At 39.1% G+C, this 16,094-nt stretch overlaps 1 protein-coding gene and 1 long non-coding RNA gene across 2 annotated transcripts; one reads left to right on the top strand and one right to left on the bottom strand.

The window, feature by feature from the left end:
• The first annotated feature begins 4,727 nt into the window (after nt 1–4,727).
• Nucleotides 4,728–5,684, top strand: LOC124311684. The gene is made up of 3 exons (XR_006910128.1): nt 4,728–4,836; nt 5,010–5,112; nt 5,324–5,684. It is a non-coding gene; the product is annotated as an uncharacterized LOC124311684 (long non-coding RNA).
• A 7,157-nt stretch (nt 5,685–12,841) lies between these two features.
• LOC124311256 (pinin-like) lies at nt 12,842–14,858 on the bottom strand. The gene is made up of 9 exons (XM_046775675.1): nt 14,707–14,858; nt 14,541–14,642; nt 14,341–14,412; nt 14,201–14,279; nt 14,045–14,142; nt 13,899–13,974; nt 13,684–13,839; nt 13,476–13,614; nt 12,842–13,406 (listed from the first exon to the last, which is right to left on the bottom strand). Exons 1-9 carry the CDS (start codon nt 14,817–14,819, stop codon nt 13,126–13,128), a joined length of 1,116 nt encoding a protein of 371 aa, XP_046631631.1. The 5' UTR covers nt 14,820–14,858; the 3' UTR covers nt 12,842–13,125.
• Between the last annotated feature and the right edge of the window lie 1,236 nt (nt 14,859–16,094).

The following is a 16,094-nucleotide window of genomic DNA, read 5'->3' on the forward strand; positions in this document are numbered from 1 at the left end:
CGGGAGCGGAGCTAATTGGCCGTGTAGGGTCAACTTTGTTTGGTTCTCCCTTTTTTTTTCTTCTTCAAAACGCGCAACTTTTTCACGGAGATTCGAGATAGAAAACTTATTTCTTGTTGTCTTTCAGACTTTGTCCGACTCTCTCTCTTGCATGGTACATATTAGATTGTTACACCCGTCTCCCCTTTTTTGGAGGGAACAAACAACAATACTAAGTATCGGCCATTAAGCTCATCACCATTACGGCCATCTCCCTATACTACTCTCTCTCTCTCTCTCTGCTGTTTATAACGTTTTCGGTCAAATCTTTTTCGGGGCTTGATGGGCTAGACGCGCGTTCGGGCCGCCTGTAGGTCGCCTTTTTCTCTCTCCTATATATTACAGAGAACTGTAATTATGTAGGGACCGTCCTCCTCGGCAGCTCCTCCCGCGAAAGGAGCAGTTTGTATGTATATGCTCTGTGTGTGTGTGTGTACAATGCGCGCACAAAGTGTCGGGAGATTTATTAGAATCGGCCGGGGCTATACACAGCAGCAGCAGCAGCCGTTGAGCGGCAGCCAATATGTAGCAGACAATGTGTACAAGTGCACACGCTGCCCGAGAGCCTCGCTGTACAGCCTCTCGCAACATCACAAGGTGGACATTATTAAACACACGGTGCTGCTGCAACAGAGTCTGGAAAAACATAACCATCATCACCCCCGTCTGGATAGAAATTGCCGTATAACCAACTATACGCTCATTTCTCAACGTCAGCTTAGATTTTCCCTCCTTCATTTTGTTTATTGCGTCGCTTCTTGTGTAACTATTTCAGCTAGATCCTTTTTTTTTATTATTATTTTTTTTCTGGCCAGTCGTTTTGTTTTATGGTCAGGGTAGTGTTATGGTTAAGATGGGAGTTTGCATATGTTATTTCTTTTTAGCGTCCAAGAGGATCCTGGGGGGGTGTTGTTATGACGGGTTTCGGTCTAAAAATAATTATTTGCGGGTTTCTCGCAAATTTTTACTTTTTTAACTTGAGAGTGGTAGGGTGGCTAAGTAAAACTAATCGAGACAAATTATTTGACGGTACAATAGCTGTGACGCATTATGGACAGTTGTGAAACCGTCGAAGCGCCAAATTGGAATAAAAATAGACGCAAATATTGCTGATCGAAAATCGACTGTTTTGTTATTGTCTTGTGGGTGACGGTTATTATTAGGTAACAGTTAACGCCAAGGTTAATATTCTGTGAGACAATTGAAAACGGCTGATATTATTATGATGGGCTGAGTCATACCTTTAGAGATCCCACCTTGCTACAGGTATAGGTCACGGTCAAACTTCTTGTTTCTTCTTCTGAACTGTACCTCTTGTGTCGATGTTGTTTTTCATGATGACGCAACCTATAATATTCCCCTTGTTAGTCCTAAACTCTTGGGATTGACCAACGATAACACGGAGTGACATCACGAATTCTTATAGCCTAAGCTATGACACCTGTTCCTTCCGGCAAATACAAATTTGAAACGAATTTAAAGCTTTTCGGGCCGTAATGAGGACAACGGTTTGCGTTTATGTACTGATGCGAACCAATTGTTGTATGAAATTTGTTGATATCTTTAGTGATTTTGAATACGAATAAGTAATCATAAGATTTTGTAAAATGAACTTTGACAATGACTATATTGCGAACTCGACAACGCATCCTTAATTTAAATTTCTTTTACGCAACAATATTATGAAGCCACAATGGTACTTTTGGTTTATCATCATAGTAACATAATGTATTTGTTTTATAAAATTAACTTTTTCATTAACAATTTAAATATTTCATGACATGCTTTGTTTCCATCAAGTAGTATACATTACAATTAAATCCATAGCAATTTGGATTTAGTATTCAAGGATATAGAATACCAATTTGGATTACAAGGGATCAATGAAATGGCCTGACAAAAGTAAAATATCAACACTAACTTAAACCACTGTCTTACACTATTTTGATTGGCGAAACCCGATGAGCGCTCGGCAGGTTCAATCCATGTTAAAGTAATCAAAAATTACAAAATTTAACATGAGAGGCAGTATCTGTTGTCAATTTGCATAGTTCTTATGACGAAATTAAGTTTCTAACCTGTAACGAGATTAATATCGAGTTGGAACGAAAAAGGCTACCTAAATCAAAGATTTTTACATCACAGAAAGTCCTGTCCATTCTAAATGTTGTCTAACATCATCAAAATCAAATACAACATAGACTGCTGCTGTTTTATTTCAATTATGTAACTAATAAATAGCACATTAGTAAGTGAGCTCTTTTAATAACGATACTATCAGTACGATTGTAAATCTAAGTGTATGGTTGCGACAACCGAGTGCTTTTAAACGCTATTCATATGTGATCTTATTTACCGACTAGACGTTGAGACAGGGGTACCACATATACATATCCCACATTTTTTGGAGACCAACCAATAAAACTGAGACTGCTCTAATTCATTTTCTTCTTCGCTGGGAGAATGCAAACCAATCAAACGTGAATATCAGAGTCTCAGTCACGTCCGTAAATTACACATTACACATTCATAAATTGATTTGTGTATGTCTGACTGACAAATTCTATCAGGGTTGCAAAGAAAATCAAAACTAACGAAACCATTAGGCAATTATATCAACTTATATCACACCATTTCTAATTGACAGGCATTGTTCGTTGTTGACCAATGAATTATTCCGACTGACGAAAATGATACTAAGTTCCAAGTCGAATAATGCCCGGTGTGTGCCCCATTGGCCTGAAGCGTGTGGACGGTGAGCCGTACAAGCAATATATGGCATTTTTGAATGATTGGGTCGCAGATTGGTATTATTGTATTAAACGCCTGACGTGTTGTAACATTTGCGAAAGGGAAAAAGAACTGTAAGCCATATAATATGGTTGTTATGGGTTCGTATAATGAATTTAAATTCATTTTACCAAACTGAATTAATCGTGGATCGCATCACAATGAATTTACCATCAGGATCGCGTATCGAACTTAATTTATATTCTGGTTGTGTACCCAATTTTAATTATCAAGATGGATTAACCTCTATCCGTGATCAATCCAAAGTTCAAGCAGCAGAAAATTGATGTCTTACTTAAGTTCATCAAAGAGGTATTAATCAATAAATTTTTAATATAATTTCTAATTAATATCCACACAATTCGCTAAACTTCAGAGGGTGCGGCCAGACGCAATATTCACACCTATAGAATATGCTAAATTATGGTAACTGGTATTACTCGAATTAGTTCCCTTCATCTGAGTATGCATAACAAAGTTCGTTTTATAAATTGTCAATTATCACCAAAATTAGTTCATTCAAATGAAAATGCCAATTGAATTGTAACGAATAAAATTATAAAAGTCTGGTAAAATATCTGTAAAAGACATGCGTCCGATTTATTTTATTGGATTGGATAAATTATTGAAATAGTATATTGTTCTATTGAAATTGTATTAATTTTAATAAATGAATTTTGACGACGACGGTCTGACAAGTACGTCTATTGATTTTAAAATGCGATTCCTCAAACCAAACGCAGTTGCAAGTAAATTACAGTTTACCTCATTTGCCATTGAATGATCAATCCTAATCAACGTCATATCGCATTTTTAACATTTATTATTTATAACATCTTCTTTGAGGTAGGCTGATATTATAATCTGTAAGTCGTCTTCTCATTATCAAAGACGATCATAACATGACCATCAGACCAATATAAAGAACTAAAAAAAAGAAAAGATGTATTATATGTAAATGTCTTGTGCATGTCTGACTGACTGAATCTATCAGAGTTGCAAAGAAATTCGATCCACCAGCACCAAACGAAATCAATTGAACATTTTTTCAAATATTATCACCCCATTTCTAATTGACAGGTATTGTTCATTGTTGACAAATTAAAATTCCCGACTGACGAAAATGATATTAAGTGCCAAGTCGAATAATACCCGGTGTGTGCACCATAGGCCTTGAGTGTGTGAACGGTGAGCCGTACATGCAACATTTTGCATTTCTGATCGATTGGGTCGCAGATTTGTATTATCGTATTAAACGCTTGACGTATTCTAATCATTTGCGAAAGGAAAAATGAACTGTTAGCGTATTTATATGATTGACCCCAGATCGAGTCGTGAATTTAAATTCTTTTTACCGAAATGAATCTATCAGGGCTTAAAACTCGAGAATCATACCATCAGAAACTCATACCGTACTAATTTATATTCTGGTTGTTTACTCCAGTGATTTTACTGTGTAGTTACCGTTATATAACATCGACATGTATGTCCTTATCTTGGGAGCACTTGAATTACAGAGTTGTTTTTAAAGTGCTGCCATGGATATTTAGATCATATCGCGATAAATAATAACTTTAACCGATCAAAATCTGATCATATAAGAATCAAAATGTCATTATCATTAATATACCCACGATTCGTCTTACTTCGAAGAGTATAGTCGTACACAATATAATCTCTTAATAAAAGTGTCAATTTACGAAAAACTGATATTGCTCGAATTAGATCCCTTCATCTGCGTATGCAAAATAGAGTTCATGTTTAGAAATTTTATATCTCTCACCTATAATTGAACGTTTGCAGCTTCTCCTCCTTTTGACTTCGAGCGGTTTGGATTTAAGGGGCGTGGAAGTCAATTCGTAATAGTTACTTTTACTATCGATATCTTACGTCAGGCCAATTAATAAAAAAAATTGTGTCGTCTACTTCGTTTTGTGCAAGAAAAACAGCACAACAAATAAAATTTCTAAAATGTGGGCGTCGTGTGAACTCCATGCTGTTTAGCAGGTAAATACATTTTAGAATAAAAATGGAATGATTATTGGAGAGCTTAATTAGCAGAGTTAAACCTGTTCCAAATTGTGAGTTCCTGACTAGCATTTATCATGTAAGCCCCCTGTCTATTCGTGACAGTTTTTTTGCACTGTGTAACTGATGTAACCTACTGTATTTATGTGCAGATTTGAGGCCTGAACCAGTCATCATTACAACACGACATGCAAGTTTTACTTCCGCTGGTATTGACCTGTCACCACCAACAATCTCATCATTGTCTTCTCTTGGGTAATGGTTTTCGTTACTTTTATTAACTGTGACCTGCTATATATATTTTAATGATGCATTACTTGCATAAGCGTATTACATGAAAACCTTAAATTTTTCTGTTTATTAAAAATTTGTGTTTACCCACTGTCTCATTTTCAACTCTTCCTTGCTTGTTGTGTCTGTCAATATTTTTCGTAACCCATTTTTAATTTTTAATTTGTATAAACAGCATCCAGTTTGATTGGGAAAATTCCCATTTCTTTAAATCCCCCATGTCATCGTGTACATGTGAGTGTATTCACGAGGACACCCTTTTCCCTATCTCGTCTGGTGGATTCAACTATTCTGTGGATGGAGCACCTGTGGATGCCTGGCCGTATTTTCCCTGGCTTAAACTTAAAGGTAGGACAAATTATACCTATTCTTCCTTATTGACTATTTGATGGCGTCGATTTTGAATCGTGACATAGTACAGAGAACGATTACTATTCCTGAGCTAGGCTAGGCTATAGACGATTGATTGGAACTGTTTTCTCTTTTTACTCAGTAAGGGTTCATTAAATTTAAGCAATGGTCGCTCATTTGTAGAACGACTGCAGATCAGGCCCTGATTTGTACCTCACAACTTTGTCTGTGGGTCTAAACAATCAAGTTCAAAAATATTTTAACTTGAAACGCTTTAAGCAAAGTTTAACCAGAAAATTGTATGGCCAAAAGAGACCTGCCGCCACACCGGCACCAGCACCTCCTCATTTCACAGTCGGCCAGTTCTTTACACACACCTCTACATAATAGCAAGTCTTCCATCTCTGTCCGGCTCTGTGATGTCTTGATGAGAATAAATCGAATCCAAGAAAAGCTTTTTTTTTTTATTTTTGGGACGTGCAAATCGATGGGAGTGTTGGGCTTTAATCGGTCGTGACAACTGTAAATTCCGAATACACTCTCACTCGGTAGCAGCTCGGTAGTCCAGTCCATAAATAGCGCGGATGCGAGACCGATGCGGATTAAAAATAAATATTTCCTTAGCTTCTTCTTGCCGTTTTTGCTATTGAATAACGAGGCGAAGCAAAAAAAAAGAGATGTCACTCACTGACCAGGTGATCGATCGCCGACGTCTGGTGTCGCTGACACCCGTTTTTTCCTGCTCTTGTGGCGCAATCCGAATAACAAAAGTCGAAAACTTTTTTTCTTTTTCTTTCTTAAATCAATTCTATATAAAAAATAAAATAAAAAATAGAAGGAAAAACACACATGACGAATCACATATCACTTTCATGAAGAAAGAAACATTTTCTCGGCCGCTGCTGGGCTATTGATTCAAGCTGTTGAATGATTTGAATAGACATGTATCCCATGGAATGAAAAAGCAAAAGAAGTCTCTTATTCATCTCGCCCCTCTTTTGTATTTATTGTTGTACGATGGGGCTACCGCGAGCTCCGGTTGACAGGCTCCAATTAATCTCCTCCTCGTTTTGTGTGTATAAATATATCTGCGATTGTTGCTGCCGGCCCTGTGGCAATCTATCCATCTTGTTATATACGCAGACCAGACTCTCCTTTTTTTTCTTCCCTTTGGATTTTGTGTTTGTTATTTGGCTGCAGACATATTCAACTGGAGAGAGTGAACGACGTTCGCTTTTTTTTCTTCTTCTTCTTCTGACTGCTGGGCTGCTGCTGTTCAAGGCCTTCAATCTTTGTTTGCTGGCCGTAGAAGAACCAGCCATTTGAAAAGAAGAAGAGAAAGACGTCCGACCCTGGTGCTGGATATGAATGGCAGCGCATTAGATCATGACAGGTCATCGTATATAGTTGGGGTTTCCGGTTACGGACGATTAAATATCCGAGCGCGGCTATAATACACAAGAGGTACCCCCAACGTCAGACGAGGGAGGCGCCTTTAGATTGATCCGTCTATTATTTACCGCAATCAAAAAGGAGAGAGAAGGAAGAAAATCGAGCTCCGAGAGGTGGCACCGCTCCTTCACTTTGTTACATAGAAATCAAGACATTCGGATCTACCCCCTTATCAAAAGTCTATTGCTATTTAATCCCCGGCTAAAAGTGTAGCGCCCCCGTCTGTGTTAAAAATCTACAATGTCCATTCGTATCACGCTCATTTTCTTGTGCACGCAATTTAGCGAGTGAATCACACGTCACAAACAGTTTCGATTTTGTGATTTATCGTCTTTTAAAAAATAAAGAAACATTCCCTCCTCCTTCCACACACACGGCTGGATCATCAACCGTATGTGTACTGTATATAATATCTAACACAAGAAAAAAGTTAATAGGGGTGTAATATGTACACACAGCCTTTTTTTTTTCCTACTCTCTTGATATTCTTCCTCCCTCCAGCACCGTAGAGAAAGAAAGAAAAAGAGTCAAGGTTTGTTTTTTAATGGAGTATTGATGCCCAGATGCAGTTAAGAAGCGCGACAGGTTTACGAGGCGCCCGGCTCGACGATTTATTAGCTACTTAAGGGAGAAACTTGCTCACACTCCTCCTCCCCCACCGCTACCCACGGGCTACCAACGCGCGTCCGAAAAACAACCGACACGACGACGACTCTTGTGTGTGTGTGTTTGTAGCTCTCTACAAGCGCACCGCGCTAGAATAAACCAGCCCATTATGTGATGGCTAAAAACAGGCAACGGCAGCAGCAGCAGCAGCAGCAGCAGCACAGAGCTGCTTGGCTACTAACAGCTACTTCTTTTGTCTATTTTGTTATGGGTCCACACTCGTATTTTCACGTCTCGGCTGCCGTTTTCTTTTCCATTTACTACACACAAGTTCTGGTTGTGTGTAAGGAAAAAAGGGGAACCTGTGCCGCCCTAGCCGTTTCTTTTTTAAGGAAAAGCCTACCAATAAAAATCCGATCTGCCTCCTCCTTCAACTGATTAGCATTTCAAATATCAACTCTTTTTTTTTTCTTTTTCTTTTTTCGTTTGTAGAATAAATGTATACTGCATATATAGGCTTATAGGTTTTACAACTTTGGGGTCATCATTTCGATACCTGCCTTCTACGTATATACCGCTCGTTCTCAGATAGGCTACTAAAAAAGAAAACACGGGAAATAATCTCGACTTAATTGTGTTTTCCCCTTTATACACTCGGAGAAAAAGTTATGTCATTGGACTTTTTTTTTATCGCAAGATTTCTTCTTTTTTTTTCTCTCCCCAAAGCGCGTCAGACTTTCCGATATCTCGTATAAAAGTTAAAAATGTTTTCTTTAAAGTTTATCTTATTTTTTTTTCTGTAGACGAACGAAAAGGTAAATTATTATTTGGGGTTTGCGGTGATCGCCATTGCAACGGTCTCACTTTGTTCCAACGACAAACAACAACAACAAGAACAACAGGCCGTAAAATAACAAGAAAAGTGACAGCCACTGTTCAAGTTTCGGAATGAGGGTCGAATTGGAGCCTTTTTCAAAAGGGTTTGGCATAGGGGTGCGCTGTGTTGGTGTTGTTTCGGGCAGTATATACATATACATTATGACGGACATTTTCAACTGGTCTAGCAACTTTGTGCCGTTCGCGGTCAAGCGGTAACTGTTTGTGCGGGCGCGTATATTTTTTCTCCCTTTTTTTTCTCTTCTCTTCTCCCGATCGAGATTTGTTATTCACGGCCTGTTGCACATTCGAAACGGCCGCGCATTGTAATGGGTTGTATCCATATAGAGAGCGAGACTGTCTCGAGCCCTTTTTTTTTCTTCTTTTCTTTTGCCTACAAGTCATAAATATAATCTGATTTTCTAGGTCCGAGAGAGAGACAAAAAAGAAACAGTTTTTCCAGCACTCATCTTCTTGTTCCCCCCGGAAAAAGGCTGTAAAAAAACAAACAATGCAATTTGAGGTTTTTGGAAAGTATCAAGTCTAAAAGTGTGACTTGAAGGTTTATCTTTTTACCCATGGCTTCGTTTTTTAGTTTTTTCAATCTTGTATTTTTTTGGGGGGGTTTAAACAGATTCCCGCGCGCTTGTTTAAAAATTTATAATGAAATTCGGCATTGAAATGATTGGAGATTAGAATCTAGTCCATGTCGAATCGAAAGAATCTAGTCCATGGGAAAATGAATTTTTTTTCTCCCATTTTACCTGTGACCGATAACTATCCAGTTCAATGCGGTTTGATATGCTAACGACATTACGGCGTCCGTCCATAACTCAGTATTTCAATTACATTTGGGGTAAGGGAGAATTATTTAAAGAATGAAAACGGAGATTTAGTATATATTATTCATATTTCCCCTCTAAAGAAAAGAATCCGGCTTATTCCAATTATTATATAAGCGCACCTCGTCGCCATCAAGTCCCATAATCATCAGATTGACGGCTCAGATTTAAAAATGTATAACCATTCGATATATGTCCTATTTACGCACACACATATCCCTTATTTATCAAAATACGGCACGCATATTGGCCCTCCCTTATTTTTTCTTCCTTTAATATTATATGTATTTAATGTTATTTTTTGGGGGGAAGCCAAAAAGGGGGGAGAAAAAAAGAAAGAAATAAGAAAAAGAAACGATCGTAGAGAGAGATTTGTTGCCCAGATAGGTACACATACTGATGCAATCCGATCCTACGGCAAGAAAATGTAAATGCTATACACTCCACAACACATCCACATCCACATCTTTTCTTTTTTTTTTCTATTTGTTGTTTTTTTTATGCGCTCCCCCCTCCAAACGAGTAGGGTGTCGGATAAGTTTTTTTCCCCTATCAATAATGCCCAAGAAGAAGAAGAAGAGTATAGGCCTCTTAACAGCCTCATTAGCGACCGCTCTATAGGCCGTCGCCCACAGAGGGGTCCCTATAAGAGACTCTGGAAGCCACACAGGCCAAAGAATAAAAAAAACCAAGGGAAGAAGATCATTGCTCATCATTGGAAAGAGAGAACATCTCTATAGCATATATATACAACCCCCCCCCCCCCCCGAAAAAAACCACACATATACACACTGCGTGTATATAAATAGAGTCGAATATAAGGATCGAAGGGTGAATATCGGAAAACATTAAGCGACCCCTCGAGCCTCAACTCTCTCAGCTGGAGCCAGAGACGAACGTTTGCGTGTCTGCCCCGATTTTTACGAGCATCTCTTCTTCTTCTTCCTTGGCCGACATTTGCACAACAGTCGTCTGTGTGTAGATATGGTGAGCATCCAATAAAAACGGCTTCTGTGTGTGCACGTCAAAAACTGACTGTGGGGACCACTTGTTTCTCCCCCCTATGTAGTAGCCACATCAGTTTGACCGTTCGTCTCCCATTTTTATTCGTTCTGGAACACGTGTGTTTCCCTCATAGCTGTTGGCCCATTAGCATAAAAGATCGACCCCTCGACAGTGTTGTCCCCTCTTCTTGCAAGGAAGAACATCAACAACACAACAAAAAAAAAAGCGTCAGGTCGCCATCACTTGTTATGCGTAGCGTATGGAAATGGTTTGACTCTCTCTCGCTTGTCTCTTTTCTATTCCGGCGAAACGGTTGTTCCACGACATCCGACGTCGTGACAGTCGACACAGGACGCACAAAAGGTGCGGCCATGGTGAAGGATCGACACGTGACTCGCGATCCGCTCATTCGGACATATCAACCGACTGTTGGCCATCATCGGCGATCGCTTCATTCTACCGAACGTCACCCGACTCCATAAAAAAAGATAGAACCCGGGTGCATATAATTTATTCATTTTTTTTTTGTGTGTGTCGGATAAAAACCAGTCTCTTCTTCTTTTTTTTATTGATTTACAGTGTCCAACTGATTCCCATCGGGTAGTAAATAAGAAAACAAAAAAAAAAAAAAATCATTTCGACTTGGAGAGTCAATCCGCGTGAGACTCGAACGAAGCCTGTTGGCCCGTCGCAAGTCTTGAAATTCTCATGCGTCCCATGTTACCTATAGAGATCATTTTTTGAATAAATAAAAGACTTAAGACTTTTGAAAAGCCAAAAAAATAGATGAAAACTTTATCGGGCGTACAATGCAAGAGCCTTCCTGCGTACACAGTTTCAATTTTCAACCCCAAATAGGAAAGGAAAAAAAAAGTAGAAAAAAAAAGGCAAACAATCAGTTATAATAATTTCACAGCGTAGAAGAGTAGTTTCCCTTTTTCTATTCACATGCAGGCGCTTTATGTGCATAGTAGACATTGACGGAACTCAATTGAAATCATATTCAATAGTCCGCGCATATTAAGTCGAGTGACCCGCTGGACCAGTTTTTTTGTCTTCTTTCTTCTTATTATTATTCGGAAATAATAACAGTGTTCTGTTCCAATTCCCATCAAAAGATGAAGGAGGGTGTCCCTTTTGATACATAGTGGCAAATGGATTAATTCCGTAAGGGTATGCGTTGTTGTTTTGTTTTTTTTCTACCGAAAAACTGACAAATCTCTTATTCCCTATTCACCGGGATGTTCTTTTCAAACAATTCGGTCAGACACGAACAAAAAAACAGGGTAGAAAGAAAAAAACTTAATTTCCGTGGAAGGATGCGGATTTGTATGCGCTCCCCTTCCATTCCATCTGCGCAACGCGCGAAATTCGATCCCGCAGTTGCCAAAACCCCTCGCGTTCGCCATCTTGCAGTTTGGGGACTTGAAATGAACAGAAGGGAGTTGGAACCGAATGTCATCGTCCAGGGGTTTGCCAATTGCGCATCGAGTCCCCTTTTGGCTCTCTGATGAAATCCTGTCCGTCTATATAGCTTCTCCGACCGAGGATCCGCCCGTTTTCACATCCATTACGACTACTTAGCTGCTGTTGAACTGCGCTACTACCCCCCTCCTTTTTCTACTAGACGAGCCGGGCATTCACACAAACAAACGGCTACCCCCAGGAAAGGATTGTGTTGAAGAGACCGTGACCTATTTCAATAGCAGCCAAGTCTTTTCACTCTTCATCTTCAATGGAGGACAAAAGATTTTGTCTAAGTTCCTTTTCAAGCCGCCGCGCTCCCAAAGACTAAAATAACATTTACACTAACATGTCATAGTAAAAGAAGAAGAAGAGCAAAGTGACACAACCAGTCAACCCTTTCGCTTTTTCTCCGGGCGGGGCAACACAAAAGGCGGACCAGGGAAAAATTCCATCAATCTATATAGTACGCTATAGGTATACTAGAAGTGTCTAGTGAAATACTGCATACGGGTCTGGCATTATTTTGCGGCGTGAAAAAAAAAAGTCTTAACTGCGGTTTTTTATATTTTTCATTTCCCCCCTGAGCGTCGCCCCTCTTTACAATACAAACAGACATCGAGAGAGCTGGCGAAGAAGGGAGACTGGCCCATTCAATCCTAATGTGTTTCCGCACTAATGCCTTTTAATAGTCAAGGTATTCACGTGTCCTACTGTAAAGGTCATGAGATCAGCGGGCCGATTTGCATACGAGAGCTCCGAGGGTGGAGAATAAGAGGGTAGGCCCAACATGAGGGGGGTGGTTTGTGTGACCAATTTTTCCCACCAATATTTACTCTTGCTTATGTATAAATACATAAGAGAAATACTGCCTACATACTGCGGCTATCATATCGGAGGAGGACGGAAGGAGGGGTCGGCGAGTTTCGTGGACGAAGAACGGCCGTAAGCGGCTTAACGAGCTGGAAGATGCGTCTAGTCTCCACCCCCTTTGACGACCGTCTTTTTTTTGTTGTCCCTGTGTGGATGAGTGTAGCAGTAGCTGTTATGTTTGTGTTTGATTTTTCGGAAGCGTCACCAATAAAAAAAAATCATAATTCTGGATATTCGGTCTCGTGTTTATTTATTTTTTTCAGCCAAAAAGTTTGGTTATGGGCCGAAATTACCCGCCTGGATGCGTCTTGATTTGTAGGGGAGGAGGCGGAACAGTTCACTACAGACCATTGAATCCAGTACGAGACCACCATTACTATGGAAAAATGGAACGCAAAATAAAAACAGTAATCGCAAATCGACTTGATTGATTGGTTCACAATCTTGAAACTGCGTCGCGCCTCGGCGAGTAGTCTATGTAATGGAGGATGACTCGATGGAAAACTTCTCAAGCAGAGTCCATTGGCTCGTCCGGATCGTGCTTGGGGAAAGTGAGTGGGCCTTGGCTGACTTTTTCCGGATGGAGTTCCATGTCTTCTTCCTTTTCTTCGCCAAGAGCCAAAGCGTACATTTCAATTTCAGCTTCCAGTTCCTCCAGCTCCGCATCTTGCTCGCTAGCCGGTGCCACACGATATCCACGCTCACGGACTCGCTCAAGACGGGCGATTGCCTTCTCTTCTACTCGTAATAATTCTTCCTCAAGTTCTTTTCGCCGAGTCTCGAGCATTTCTAATTGCAAAAAGAAAGAGCATTGTCAAACGTGCCTCAAATCATTGAAATTTCTATTCTAAATCTCACCTTTGAGTTTACGCTGACTTTCCTTGATTAATTCTTCTGTTTTTGGAGTCCAAACTTTAGGCTTGTAGTATAATGGAGGAGTTGTCGTTAATTTGATAAACTTCATCAGCGGTTGTTGACGAGTTGCCCATTCATCGTGCTACAAGAGTTAAGAGGAAGATTATGTTAATATAGCAAGCTTAAGAGATGAAAAAGTAATAAGACATACTTCTCTTAGACGATGCATCTTCCATTCCAGTCTCCTGACATGTGCCTGTTGTCTCTTACGCTCCATGAAGAGTTCATTTCGCTCTTTTCTCAGACTCTCTTTCTCCTGGCGTGCGGTCTCCTCTAATCTTTGTTCAATTCTGGCTCGTTTCTCTTCCTGTTGAATTTTAATATGTTATCACATAACCAAGTATTTCATAGCAATTTTGATATTACTTTATCTTTCTGTGACGATTCTTCCATCCTGAATTTGGCCAATGTTCCTAATAATGAACCAAACATTCTCCGATTTCTAAAGGAATACAGAAGAATAAATGGAAATTCAACCTTGTCTGGTCTATAATTATAGGTAAGTATTAAACCTGTCTTTGACTTTAACATCTTTGCTTTGCTGGGCTAGGGCCTCTTCTCTTGTCTTTCTGTCTGCATTCGGAGCTGTGATGCTAGAGTGAATGGCACCCTGGTATTTCAAAACTTGTTAACACAATTATGATTATAATTTGTGAATTAGAACTGACTTTGCGTGGTAGTTCTCCTTCTTCATAGTCATCATTTCTCCAACCTTTTGGATTTCCAATAGCAACCAAAGGAGTAGGCCTAATGATATAGAGTTAAAAAAAATGAGTATATAGAGTAAAAAAAAACAGAAACATCATACCTGCCATCATTTCCTTCTCTAACTATTCTTTTAGTGTGAGTTGGGCCATCATGCCTCTTTTCCTGTTCATCTCTGCAAGCAAAAAAATTTCCGATCAGCCATTAAGATTTCAAATTTGAGTAAACAATATGACAACAAACAATGCATGCAGGTCATACAGATTGTAATATTTCGAGATAACGTAACGGAATCAAACTAACCTGGACGACAGTCTTCCTTGAAACCGTGGGGGAATCCGGTTTCGTGCCTGTGCATTTTCTCGTCCTTCGTTATTGCCAACTTGAGACTGAAACCTGGCATTTCTGTGTTGGTTAAACAAACGTTTTACAACAAACTTTGACTATGAGTTAAACATTTTACACTAACCTGGCCTCTGTTGGATCTCTTCCAGTTATTTTCTTGATATTTTCATCAACTTTATTAAGTGTTTCACGTGCTTTTTCAAGTTCGGCTTGAAAATTCTCAACAGCGACGGCCATGATTGAAAATTCGATTTAACTGAACTGGCATGAGATGGTGGCTCCATCTGGTGGTTGAGTAACCCAACCTTTCTTTAGAATCTTCTGGCGGGAATTACAAAAAATCAAAGTCCGTGGGTTATCTTCTATGTAAGCCTATATAAATGATGGCATTTTTAAACAAGATGCTGACATATTATTAGATACTAAAGAATAAATAATGATAAATAAGATGCAGTATATATTTTTTAATCAAGTAATAATATAATAAAGAAACAAAAGCCAAAAGCTGTAATTATTTTTATAAAAGCATACTAAATAACTGGTTATCAACCACTTGATCATAAAAAATGTATTTCTGAAAATAAAAATTTATTTCAATCAATTTATTTAAGATAACTGATCTATTTAATCTATTTAATAAATAGATAATATAACATTTAGCTAATGATCTTGCATTCTTGACTAAATATTTTCAGGCAACTTTTGAAGTTTTTGTGGGCACTGATTTGCAGAGTGCTCGTGACCAACAGATAAAATGGCCCAATCCATATTTCAAATTTGCAAGTTGTCTTCCAAAACCATCCAAAACCAAGGAATTTCTATTTGCAAGGTAATTATTTCTATCAATGTTTCTTTTTATTACTGTGGTAATAATTCAAGATGATGTAGTCTAATTAGGTAGAAAACCTTTCTGAAAAGTTTAGAAGCCATTGTTAATTTCAATTGGTATAAAGTGAGTTTTAAGCCACAATCATTTGGTATTGATTTTATGTTGGTTGTTGTAGACCCATTGTAATCCCCAGCAACGTAAACCTGCAGAAGGAAAGGCATGTAAAACTTGTCATACAGTGGTGTAGAGGTTGGGTGAGAACGGGATGTTATTACATAACCCTTAGGTATTCATTTTGATATTGGTTGTTCCCATCCATCCCCAGCAACGTCAGCCTGCAATAGGAAAGGGCAGTTTGCATTTCCTTCACATTCGAAGGTCACGGAGATATTTACGTAAAACGTGTCATGCAGTGGTGTAGAGGTTGGGTGAGAACGGGACGTGTTTCATCATTTTCAAGCAGATACAAAAGCCGCAAGGCTTAAGAGGTGAGGGTGATAAAAAAATCGTACAAAATGAGAGAGAAAGTCGAAGGTAAATCAGTCGAGTGAGGATCTCCGACACGGCAACAGCGAGGGGTTGTCAACTCGATCCGAAGGTGTACGGATCTTAAATCCAAAAATTAATTTTTCAGATTTTTGGGATTTTTTCAGATTTTTCAGATTTTTTCAGATTTTTTCAGA

This window comes from Daphnia pulicaria, chromosome 8, assembly GCF_021234035.1.
Source record: "Daphnia pulicaria isolate SC F1-1A chromosome 8, SC_F0-13Bv2, whole genome shotgun sequence".
In the NCBI taxonomy this organism is placed as follows: Eukaryota; Metazoa; Arthropoda; class Branchiopoda; order Diplostraca; family Daphniidae; genus Daphnia; species Daphnia pulicaria.